At 39.8% G+C, this 13,237-nt stretch overlaps 1 protein-coding gene across 3 annotated transcripts in view; it reads left to right on the top strand.

Annotated features, from left to right (window-relative positions):
- FARS2 (phenylalanyl-tRNA synthetase 2, mitochondrial) overlaps positions 1-13,237 on the top strand; it is a 247,651-nt gene that overhangs the window by 136,584 nt on the left and 97,830 nt on the right. For all 3 annotated transcript variants that reach the window (XM_075493895.1, XM_075493893.1, XM_075493892.1), the window contains one exon: positions 7,872-8,032. In XM_075493895.1, coding sequence (XP_075350010.1) covers positions 7,872-8,032 — 161 coding nt within the window. The remainder of the gene's footprint in view (positions 1-7,871; positions 8,033-13,237) is intronic.

The raw sequence follows: 13,237 nt of genomic DNA, 5'->3' as shown, positions 1-13,237 counted from the left end.
TGATTTACCTGTCTAAAAGTTAAGTGTTTTGTCTGTACATGTCTTATGATAGAGTGAACAATTATTCATGATTCTCTCTCCCCATTTGCAGTAGAGCTGAAAGGACTGGCTTAGACCAGATACCTAGCAATGTGTAGTGGGGAAGTAGCCAACGGCATCTCCCAGAATTAGATTTCTCCTCAGCATCTTCTTGCAGACATCTCTGCTTCCGCTTGGAAGCCTCCCAAAATCCAAAGAGAATACATTAATAGCCATCAAGTTGTTAATAACCAGGCACAATTTCGAAAGATGAACTGAGTAGGAGGGAGAACTCCTTTGCCTTGAGTGAAACCCTTCAGTTCTTGCCCCAGAAGAGCACTGGGCACAATGTAGAGAGAACTGCAAGGGGGTACTTTTGTCTGCAAATCCTGCTTGGTAGTGTCTGATCTCATATAGCACTTACTTCCTGTAATCGTATATTTAAAACATACCCATGTCTTTGAATAGCATCAGACCTATTGACAGAAATTATTTTGCCCAGGAACATGCAATGGTCGAATTTTTTCGGATGGGAGACCAAGAAGCAGGCATGGCTTGGGAAGCCCGTCACACCTTGAAGAGCCCTTTGTGAGCAAAAGTGAGAAACGCCCTTCAGACTGTTGTAGCACAGGACTGGTGGAGTAGTTCTCTAGTAAGAAGAAAGGAAAACTGGGGGTAGTGCTTCTGAACAAAGATTTTTCCAGCCTGTGCTATATGACAATACATTTAGGTACACCTGGACTTTTCATGTTGTGATTTTTTGAAATAAATGAATTGTGTGTCCCTGGAACCTTGTTAGAACTGCTATGAAACTCTGTAGTGGGAGTATGTTGCAGTTCATTGTGTTGGAGTATATATGCTGCACTTCAATAAGAAATCTTTTTATAGCTTTACCATCAGAATGCTGAACTACTATTGATAGAAAGATTTTGAAATTTAATGTTTTACATTTATTATGTGTCTTACCTAATTCATTCTAGGAAAGGAAGGACTATTATCCCAACCCCAGTTATAAGGCAAGTGATGCCTATGTGATCATGAGGCTTTTAATGAGTTTCTTCCAAAGAATGAGTTTGTGGCAGAAGAGTGTAGTTGTTAAATCATAAACCTTATCTGTCTATTATTTTTATATATTGTAGAGCCAAGGAACCCCAGTCATGAGCCCCAGTCAAAGCTTCTTCATGGTAGGTGCTGTAGAAACAAAATGCGGTGTCAGTCCCTGCCTGTAAAAGTTGAATTTACTGTGCAGTGTCAGTGTACTCTGTACACTTTCAGAGTAACCATGAGACTGTGCCGCTATCAGCTGAACACAGTTTTTAACCTTTTAATCTATACAGGTGTTCTAGCTGTTCTGATTTTTGAAGAGGAATATCAAACAGTTGCTAATAGCATCCCATGCTATCATACATAAACTGCTGCCTCTGTATCTTTTGAGGAGGTCTTAATCTCTTGAAGATTGTATCACATTGTGATGGTCCTTGTGTTCTTGTTCCTTGCTCTGCCTGCTGTTCTTGAAGAAGAGAGCATTTTGTAAGACACTAAACAGTCAACTTTGGTATTGGTGAAATTTTGCCAAGAAAGTTGCATCTGGGGGCAATTAATATATATGGAGAGAATTTGTCCAGCTGTACTTATACCCCTGAAAAAATGAGATTCGTAATTGAATTTTTGAACTGTACTGTAGGCTTGGTCTTTCTGCCAAGTGGCAGCCCCTCATATATTTCTTTATAGCTTTTATTTTTTCAAATCTACATGGCCCCAATGTCTAGGGAGGTTTAACGGTATTAAAAGATATTAAAAGACGCAAAACCTCAAACTCCAACTTTGCCTGAATGAACAAAACATTATGAAAGGAATTGGAATTTGCTTTTACATACATAGAACAAAAAGAGCAGTACTGGAGCCCACAGGCAGACAGGGGAAATAGGAGTCAATTCATTTTTTGCTCTGTGACATAAATTAGGACAGCAAATTGCACTGTCCTCCATGGAGAACGTCCAGTCTTGAGATATCCAGGGATAAAGGAAAAAAACCTCAAAAACTAAGCAAGCCATTTGTTCAGATATGTAGGCTGAAGTACAGAGAAGGAGGAAGACCATATACCATAAAAGTGTGGTTAATGACTTATATCTTGTATTGCGCTTGGTACTTAAGTGGATACTTTATCTTATATAATTGGAAAGATTGAATGTCATTGAAGTGTATGGTTATGAACTTTGAAAAAATACCTGAAGTTTTAAGTAACATTCTGTTTACTGGTGGTTTTGTCATTGATTTTGTTGTGAATGCTTAGGAGGGCTTGTAGGAACAGGAGAAGTAGACTCGGGCAAAGATAGGAAGATGGAAAGGAGCAGGGGAGAAGGACTGAGGAATTCATAACTTCAGAAATAGAAAGATAAAAGCATTGGAAAATAAAAGTATCAGTCCAAGGTGGGGAAAAAATAAGGAAAGTTCCTCCTTGTTGTTGCTTTGGTTCACTCTTTCCTCTTCTTGCTAATCTAGTTTTCCTGTCCTCTCCTGCTCTGGTCATCCATTGCTCCCTATCAGAAACATTTTCCTCCCAGCTCTTTGGCCTGGTGAAATATTGGTAAAATGGTAGAATGTATGTTAATTACATATTAGAAGAAAGTTGAATCTGGTGAATGGCTTCCCTGGGTAGAAATTTTTTAAATAGGCTGTTCCTTTAGTATGTACCCAGCTATTTTGATTACGGAACAAAAATAAACATACATATTAAAAACTCAATCAAAGCCTTTAAAGTTCTTTTGCTTAGTTTCCAAGTGGAGCAAACAGAACAGATTGGTCTGACCCAGGAGACAAAGCTGTGGTCTCAAAGTGACTATTATTGTTAGAAAATTATTCCACATATGAGATTTAGAAAGATAAGTTCTTTTTCCACAGAATAGGCATAATTGAATGTTTACTTCTTTTCTTGAGTTCTTGAGGAGTGGCTTACTTAGCATGCATAGTCTGAAACTCAAGTCCTTATTTTAGGAGGTAATTTAAACTGAATTGCACACGGGAGCCTGAATGCATCAATTTAACAGAGTTAGAGAATAATATGACAGTTCTGATTTTTGCTTTTGCTGAAGAGAGCAGTTCAGAAGGAAACTTCAGTAAACTTTTTGGTCTCAGTTGCTTAACATCCCAGCCACCTGACCTTGCACTTTCAGAAGCTCTTCTGTATTAGACTGACACCTTACTATTTTTTTTTCCCATGTAAAACCTTTGACTCCCAACATACAGGAGTTTTATCTGAAGTAGGAAATAATTTAAAATGACTTATTTTTAACATGAGTAAACATGGTTTACATCATTGCTGTGGCCCTCACGTAGAATATGCATTCCTGGTCTCTAGCGATAAGTAAATATTTATTTTGCAGAAGCTCTTTTTCAAAGCCTTGTTCATAAGCTGTCCATTAATCACATAGAGCTCAAATGTGGGCATAGGTCTTTGTTTCAGGAATTTCTGATGTTTTCTGTCAAGTCATATGTACATTCTGTCTATAACTTACTTTCTACACAGTTTAAAGCACTAATTTATTTTATAAAACATGATGTGTAGTCTGTGTATCCTTGAGAATCTGTTCACTCCTCTTCCCACCATTTTAGTTCCTCAATTTGCTCCATTAACAGCCATGGTTTGGTCTGAAAGCAGGAGATCAAATTCAGGCCTTTGCTTCTGGAACTCATCCCAGCTTTCAGCTACACACACTTTGCGTATATTCATTTTTGGGCATTTTGTGAAGAACACCTTGTGTGCAGGCTGTTGTATGCTCCTGACTTTGCCTCAATCCAAGATCAAAATTTAATTTCTTTCTCTTCTCAGTAACTGCTGAGTATAACAATTTGAAGACCCAATTTAGGCTCTATCAAAAGAAAGATTTCTTTATTGGCAGTTTTACAGGAGTAGCAAAAATTGTTAAATAAAAGCTAGCAGAGATATAAAAATAAGTGTGACTGAAGCGTATAACAAAAAGGTTTTGTCAACCTGTTCCTAACACTACATTGCAAAATACGTCTTAAAAATCTTGTACAGTGCAAAATGTCTTGCCTCACACTCCTTGAGAAGGTAAACGTTTCTGTCTGTGGGTATTTCTGAGGGTTCAGTGGGAATCCATGAGTTCTAGCAGGTATTAAATATGCCTCAGTGAGTAATTACACAGCTTCCCATCCTGGCTGATCAAATTTAGCTTTAATTTAACTATGTTTTTTGGAGAATGGCTTGATTGGTCTACATTTAAGTGTAAACTGATTCATCGGGGCTGGAAGCTTAAGAGCAGGACAGATAGATATGACTTCTCAAGGAAGATAAGGACTCTTGAGCTCCCCTGTAAGACACAGCTGCAATGATGCAACCTTCTCCTGGAGTCAGACTGGACTGTCTCTGCCCCCAGTGTGGGAAGCCAGTCAAACTGTTTTATCCTTTCCTTTTCCGTCTTTGGCTACCTGACATGCAAAGCTTCCAGCAATTTTCTCCTGGTGGGTAGTCAAGTTTTTCACGTGAGGCAGCAGGAGCCTGGCATCATACAAACCTTTGAGGGCCAGTTGGGGAAAGCTCGTGTGTCAGGAAAGCTTTATCCATTGGGCTATGTTATTTCAAGCAGTGATGCTATGATTGCCCCACCAGGTCCCTGGAATCTGCCGCTTTGGCCAGGTCTCCTCGTCAGAACCTCAACCTGTTTTTTGCCATGTTTAAAGCTATTCTGTGTTCGTTCTTTCTGTCATGTTGACTCATATTCACTTGACTTCTTTGCATACTACTTGCCAAAATTCAGTGTATTGAAACATATATATGTGCTTTGAAAAGCTTTGAGTGCTCTCACTCAACAGAGTGGTTAGCTGCATGTTTAACTTTTAAGCCATGTGGTCATTCCCAGTCACAAATGAGTTTAGGAGCTTTAGACTTGTTGAGTTCCCCAAGGTAATTCTTCAGATGCTTTAAGTCAATCATATCTTTAAATGCTGCATTGACTTGGAGCTTTACGGAAAGGAAGTGGAAAAGAGATCAGAGCCAAAATAAATGAAGATGTGGAGTGCAGTGGAGATTTGCCAGTGCTGATTTGAGGAGGAATTCTAGTTATCTGCATTTTTCTTTTTCTTTTTGTTTTTTTTTTTTTCCCTTTCTCTGAGTAGAGGGAATTCTTCACTGATACGGCTTTGACTACAGACACTTGAGAATTTTGTGGTCTGAAGGCTGATAATCATACAAGGATCATCCAGAAGACCAGTTCTGCGAGTATGTGTTTATTCATAGCTCAGATGACAATGCTCTGAGTTGCTAGGCAGATAGCTGGGTGAATAATTATTTGTCTGCTACATAGTGCAAAAAAGTGTGATGTGTCCCAGTCCTTAAAGAAAAATAAAAGAAATTGCTGATATAAAATCAAGGCATTCATTACAGAATTAAAATGCATAGCAAATCAGTTAGGTATAAATATCGTACATTAACCTCAAAGTGTGAGCAAAGAGTTGCAACGAAAACCATTCTTATATCAAAATAATAAAAAAGCACAAATCTTAAATGTAAAGCTCTGCCTATCGGAACATACACCCATTCTACTGATCTTCTGTCATATCTGGGTTTTTCTCCTGTCCGATCTACCAGTAATCATCAGTAAAGTGGGGAAGGAGGATCACCATCCTGTATCATGTATACTTGAATGAGCATCAGTGAATTAATTAACACTGTTGCTTAACCTGGCGTCTTTAGGTTTCAGGTTTAATGCCTTTGTTGAGATTAAGCAGTGGCCGTTCAGAACCCTCATGGATATTGCTCCAGGTGCTCAACTTTACCTCTGGAGGAGGGGGTGGATTGTGTTAATCAGTCTACAGAAATGTCCATATGTATATGAAAGTCTGGCACTTTTGAAATTAATAGTTTTGCTACTGAGGCAGGAATTGATGATCTAAGAAAGACAAGCTGGAAGTTTGGGGAAGCAACACCACTGCAATGAGTTATATTCCCTTTTTTGTAGCCATAAAAATATACTTACTTTTATATACTGGAGTATGGAGAGAAATAGTACTTTCAGCTTGGAAAAGAAACAGTTTATAGTTTACACTTAAAGTCGAAGCTCAAAATCTTTCCCAAACACCAGTTTCAATACATTCTGTGTAATCACTATCCTTTTTCTAAAACTAACTCAATCGATAGCAGCAAATCATACAGTTCTTCATGTAATGTAGCATGGACTGTAGGTTTCCAAGGTGAGGTTAGCTCAAAGCCTGGTGGTTGGTCTAAGCATACTAGTTTGAGCAGCTCTGCCATGAGGTACCTTTTGAGTTCACACCCAGTCCTCTCTTTCTTAGGACTTCCACAATTCAGCTGATAAACTGTCTGCTTTCAAAGGTCAGAAAGTGCGAAATCTTGCCTATGAGCACACAAGAAGGGACAAGGCAAAATATCCATACTCCTCTGAGGAATACTGTTACACAGTTGACCGAATTTCTGTGGCAGTGCAATACTGCTGAGATAGCAGATGAGGCACGGATGGGTTCTGCTGGCGACTTAGTATTCCAGGTAAATAGGCAGCTTCAAATTAATTAGAAGAATCAAAGTGATGACTATGTTTCTTTTCCCAAGCTTGTTATGCCTGCCTCTATTTAAACAGGACTCTGGACTGTTTCGTCTCAGCATTGAACGTGACAGCATACCTCAGGATGTCATCAACACCCAAATAATGGGAGCTGTCTCCTTTCTGATAGCAGAAACAGGGGTCAGAAAGAAGACTTTTTCCTCCAGCCTCCTGCATGATGATGGGGAAGCTGCCGAGTTCAAAATTTCCAAAAAATTAGAGTTTAAATTAATACTGGAGGAGGCAGATATGGCCGTGGTCTAGCTGGGTAGCTGTCAGATGTACAGTGATATTATATGACTCAGGAGCACGTTGCCAGTACTGATGGTGAAGAGTAAAGTCTGTCACACCTGCACGCATCCTTTCAGCATAAGTGCGTTTATTTAGGCATTTGTTTAAATTTTAAAAAACTCTGAGCCTTTGCCAGAGCTGCTGGGCTCCCAGCTTATTTCAAAATCAGTAGGATGATGGCTAAACATGGAGTGGGTTCCTAGTGTTGAAAAAATCCCTGTTTAATGACTCAGTCCTCCTGCCCTGTAAATGAAGTAAGGTATGAATATTTACTTTCCTGACAGAAATGTTGCATCATTAATATCTGTACAGCTCTAATGTATTAAATATTCTTGTCTTCTTATATTTAGTGCTGCATAAAAGAGACTTGTGTATGTGGGAGCAGTGGCTTGTCCCAGGGGCAGCAGCCCAGGAGTTCCCTGGTTGGAGGTGTGATGCTAATGCAACAGCACCTCACACCCCATTGCTCTGTTTCTTCTAGATGCCTCTAAAGAGGCAATTTTGATCCTTTCAGATGTTGGCAATGATGTTAATGCTGCAGAGGCTTGGCCTGGTCTGTCAGCCCAAGTGAAATATTCTGAACAGGAAATTCATGTTTACATGTCGTATAAAACACAACTGAGTCAGGTGTGAAATGGTCAGCTCTAAGGATAGTAAAGGGAAGCGGTGTATAGCGTCATGCAGCATTTCTCAAAGCCTGTCTGAAACTTTGGACATAAATTGCCAAGTGTGCAGCGTTATTTTATTACCACTTTTGGTTCCTGGATTCAGTGATATGCCCGATCTTGCTGCAGTTTTTGATGGAAGTAGGATCTGTCCTGTAGTCTTTAGATCTTTCATTTGGCAGTTACTTGTAGGCTTTTCTGTCTTGCCACTTCATCTTTTTTTTTTTTTCTTGGTAAATAGGTGAACATTTTATCAGCAATTTTTCATATTGTGAACTTAAGCTCTTGAATTTTTATCTTGTTTGTTTGTTTATTGCAGCTGGTGCACAGGATAAAATTGGCTGGGCATTTGGCTTGGGTTTGGAGAGGCTGGCCATGATCCTGTACGATATCCCTGACATCCGACTGTTCTGGAGTGAAGATGAACGCTTCTTGAAGCAGTTTATTGTGCCTCACATTTGGCAAAAAATAAAATTCCAGGTAAAATAATATATATATGATAATTTTCTGTCAGTAAGTAGTGTGTGTAGCCCTAGAGAATATCACATAATTAAAATTCTGTGCCATTAACAGATTAAGTTTTAAAGCAACAGCTTTCCGGCTATCATGATTCTCTGATATACTGCAATAAAATCCAGCTTTTGATGATAACATTTTTTTCAGCCAGATGATGTTCTGAGTTGCTTCTGATACCCAGTGAATATCTCTGTTCTGAGTAATACTTAAGCATATATTTAACTTTTAAATTTATCCAGAATAGGGATTGATTTAGGCCTGTTTCTGGTTTGGGTACGTTCCTGAATTGTGTCTGTAACTCTCTTTCATTATGAAAATGTGTTTGATGCCGAGCGTTCAAATATTGTGCTACGTTCCCAATTCTTCCCATTGTTTTCACTCTACATTCATTGAAGTCAATGTGAGTTGCATTGTCAAACTTTGGCAAGATGCTTTGTGAATGTGCCTCGCGATCTTCACTGTGTGAGCCCTTTCCTCCAGGTGATAGTGGGGGGAGAGTGCCGGCTCAGCTTGTATTTCTTTTGTAACTCCTCTGCTGAGGTGATTTTTGTAGTTGGAAACCTTGTCTTACTTTTCGTAGTTGCAAAGTAATCAAGCATAACTGGATTGAGTGGAAGTGCTACTTCCATAATATTCTTCAGCGTGAGCACGTGGAAGGTTCAAGTCGGCTGGTACCACTGGTCTTTGGGGGAGTTGAGCTGACATAGCTGTGTAGATGCTTGACGAAGTCTGAAGTACTAAAGCAGCAAAATGCTTTTTGCTGCTGCCTTTTACTATTTTCCTTGCTTCGTTTGTGAACAGCTTGATTACATTTTTTAAGAATTGAAACTATAAAAGGGGAAATCAACAGTGATAATACTCAGATGATATTTGAGCAGTTTCCACATCAAATCAGTAGCAGCATCCATTTTTTAATTCATGGCAATTCTGGCACATCTTCTCTGGTAGAGTGAAAAAGTCAAAATGGTGTTTGGATACGTTTGGGGGATGGGTTGGGGTTTTTTGGTCGGATTTGGGTTTTTTGTTTTGGTTTGGTTTTTTGTTTGGGTTTTTTTTTGTGATACTGGCATTGGGGTATTCAAATTGTAGTTATCACGTACAGAAGGAAGACAGGTTTTTGCCACTATTCCTGAAGGTGGATCTGCCTGTAGGTTTCCCTGATCTCCTGCAGAATATTTGTTGTTCTTTTCAATAAGGAGTGCTCACCTCTCCTTTTTTAAGCCCATATCTTTCTGATTGGCATTGCTCCTGAGGAGCATGGATTGTGGCTTGCTTTATAGATTGCAATCTGATCTCTGATGGAACTAAGATGAGATTTCTTGCTTGCTTTAAAATTGTGGATCTAAGCCTGAAACTGCTATTAGCAGTAGATTGGGTTTTTGGGGAAAGGCGCAGATTGTCAGAATGATATGGTCTGATGTTGACCGTGAGCCAAAGAGAGGGCTGGGTATCTGGCTTCTCTAAGTTGCATATCATTTTCACATTCAGCTTCAGATAAAGTCAGGTGTACTGAACCGATCTGAAGATGACAGAGGCATAGGTTACTGTGGATAGGCTCAGAGGAAAGGGTATGGTTTATAGGAAGCTAAAAGTGAAAGAAATCATCTTTTTTTTTTTTTTTTTTTTTAAATTGGTGCTGTTTGGTAACCTTGGCTGAGGAGGAGTCATTGGGAGCGCGTGGTTTTGCACTGTTTTGCTGGGTAACTGTCTGTGTCATCAATAGGAGAGTGGTGACAAGGTCTTGGTAGGTCTTTAAGCATTTCTTCTTGCCAAGCAGTGTTGCTTTCAGCTGGCATTGGTTCAACTTGGAACAAGGAGAAAAGTTCTACAACCCAGAACTGATGTTGTAGAGAGTCATGAAGTTGAGGCTTGCTGGATGAAATACATTTTGAAGTAACATGAATCAGGAGGTATGATGCAATAGGTGGGGGACTTCAAGGAAGAGAAATTGTCAGCTGCCACTGTGCTCTAACTTGGACCAAAGGAAAAGACCAGAGTAATATTACTGGGCCATTACCTACTGCTTTATCACGTTAATGTGTTGGCAGTTGTTGTATCCCAACAAACAGGCCAATGAAAAGTATACAGATTGGGAGAATGAGGGGTATGGGAGAGGGGCAGCAGAGGTGGAAAGATGGATAATTTTCAATCTTTTCTTTTTCTCTTCTGAAAAAAGGATATGGCCAATGCTTTAGAAACAGATTTTCGCTCTGGTATCAAGCACTTCTTAGGGACCTTTTTCTTTCCCCCCCTTCCCTTTTAACACATACAGACATATACCCCACTTGGATGTCCCATCTTCAGTTTTGGTAGAATAAGTCTCCCTAACTCTTAGTTTATATTTTTCAACTCTGCCTCTGAATATAAGATACTAGAGGCAAGCCTGGTTTTCTGTTTAAAAGGAAGTCTGTATCCAGCTTTCATCTGGAGAGCTTTTTTGAGCTCAGTACTGTGCATACTTCTAGTACATACTGGTATTGCTTTTTAAAGGGTTAATGACCTTTCCAATGAGAATACTGTGAAATAATCTTTGATGCTACTGTAAGATCTTGGGTGATGGGAGTTAATAAGCCAGTTTTTCTTTCTTTCTGTTCTGTGTTATTTTTCAGGTATGATGTAAAACCAAGTTAGCAGACCTTCTGCACCTGTCTACTTTCTAAAGAGTCATAATTAATGAATCACATGGTTTATTCATATCATATTTAAAAGAAAACTTTTAGCCTTTCTTCCAGTGTTGATGTTGTAAGAAATCTCAATGGATATTAAAAAAGTGTCAGATTTTCTGCATGCAAGGCCATGACTGAACTGAACCAAGACAGACTAGGTGTTTTGAGAGCCTGTCATTACACAAAGTGAATCCTGCAGCCTCAGAAGGCCTGGATGAATGTCCATCCTTTATGTGCTTAACTGAGGTGGACCTCTCAACCTTTGGATACTCCCCCCCATCCTTTCTTATAATCTGAATATTATCCACCAAGATAAATATTTTTCTTTCTGTTCATAAAAATGTTCTTCAAATACATTAAGTCCACACTACATAGCAGTAACCTTTAATAACAGCTGGGCTAAATATACTCTTGTTCAAAAATGGAATTTAATTGGAGCATTTTCTTGGGACTTAAAGTATATATTTTGTGCCTTTTAACAGCCTGAATGTGTCAGACTTTTCCCTGTGTCATCAGTTGCTCAATATACGTGTGTAGCCTTCAGTAGGTCAAAAAGCTGCTGGGAAAAGCTGACAGTGCTTGTACCATTGTGGCCACTCAGCACAGCAGTGTTAGAGTGCTGCTCCCCACAGATCAGATTATTGCATTGATTTGGATTACCAAATTGCTCTGGCTATAATTTGACACAAGCCACAGCAGTGTGGGGGATCAGAGGCTGATAACTTGCCTTCAGTCAGGGCTTCTGCTCAGGCTGTGAAACGAAAGGCTGAGGACGGACAGGGCAGGAAAGACTAAGCACCTGGAAGTGTAATATAATAAAACAAATGGCTTGGATCCGATCTAGTACGCCGTGTTACATCTGTGTTTGTCAGGGCTCTGAGCATAGTTGAATGTAGTCGCTTTCCAGTTCATGCTGAGCCAGCATTGTTACAAAAAAAAGATGTGTCCGTGGGCTGACAAGTCTCAAGAAAAGGTACAAAAATTAAATGACATTTAGGGAAGGAAGGCGCTCACAGTTCAGATGAAGTGCGGTGTGCCCAGAGGTGTTGATTAAGACAAATGGGCTCTGGCGGCAGGACGGTTCCTGGAACCTCCATCATTTCACTGCCACGGCGAGCAAGTGGCATGTCATGTCAATTGACTGCTGATGCATTCTCGCCTCGCAAAGTCACTTTCATTTGATGCTGCTGGCAGCTGTGGCTGCTGCTGTTTTAAATAATTATTTATTTCAATTGCAGATGAGCCTTGTGGCCTGGACTGAGGTCAAGCAGAAGCACGTTTATGCTGTTCTAATGGAAGCACTGGTACAGACGGAATCTGGATCAGATTCCTAGCTAAACTGCAGACTCCCTCTGTGAGAATATAGGAGTTGCTTTTTTCTTCTTTTCTTCATTTCTGCAATATCTGTAATATTCTGCAATATCTGCAATAAGCCTAGCACCGCCTACTTTTTACCACCTCCTTCCATCATCTCCGGGGGCTGCTCCTTCCTTGTATCTGCTTGGCACATGCAGTTTCTCCAAACTCAGTTCCTTCATAATAACCTGTTAGCTTCAATACTCAAAATAACAGACTTTCTAACCAGGATCATTCTGATTGCACCAGGATAGACAAAGCTCCTAGACCAGCTCTGCTGGGAGAGCTGAGGGGCAAGCAACCTTTGGCAGTGGAATGAGGAGAGTTGACAAGCAGCTTGAGTTGACACTGTTCACCTCTTGCACAGCTGTAGCCAGAATGGTGTATGTGGCCCTAACCTAGGAGACTGTCTCTGCTTTGAAAAGTGAACAGTCGAAGTTAGCAGAGATGAGAAAAATGTGTCTTCAGAAAGACGTAGTTGTGTGAATAGATGTGATTCATTATACGGGAAAGGAAATCAACGTGGGCTCATCTTTCTCTTGTGTAAGATAGCAAAGGCTGGGCCTCACTCACTCCCATTTGCCTTTGCTCAGTGTGCCACAGGAATTAAGCCCCTATTGTAATGACAAAGGATTTATCTAGTAGCCTAGTTTGCACTATTTGCTATGTATGTGAGCCCTCTTGTTCACTCAGTTACACAGTACAACTTTTTTACCTTACTGTGCACTTTTCAGTTTTCTGAGACGGTCATCATCCCTGTGCATCTTTCCTGTGCACATATCTGATTGTTGCTGGGAGACGTACAGCTTGTCCTGAAGCTTTAGCAGATGCCGAAAATAAAATGCACTGGCAGGTCCAAGGGGAAACTTTTGCAAATGAAACCATCTTAGTTTATATCCTTTATTCCATGCTTGAGAAGGAGATCATCTAATGTATAAGCCAGCCATTTGAAGCAGTTTGATCTTATTACATTCACTGCACAGGGTGGGTCTGTCTGATCCATCATTAGTATGCTACTCCATATAATTTATATTTATCTTCTTAGTCTGTGATTAGCTTTATTTTCCAATAAAAAAGTAAATAGATTCACTGGCTGCTACATTTTCAGATATTTTTCATCAAGATTAGGTAACTCCATGCTTAAATG

Source organism: Mycteria americana, chromosome 2 (assembly GCF_035582795.1).
Source record: "Mycteria americana isolate JAX WOST 10 ecotype Jacksonville Zoo and Gardens chromosome 2, USCA_MyAme_1.0, whole genome shotgun sequence".
NCBI lineage: Eukaryota > Metazoa > Chordata > Aves > Ciconiiformes > Ciconiidae > Mycteria > Mycteria americana.
The sequence above is the reverse complement of the archived record's forward strand: the minus strand, read 5'-3'. Positions and strand labels throughout refer to the sequence as shown.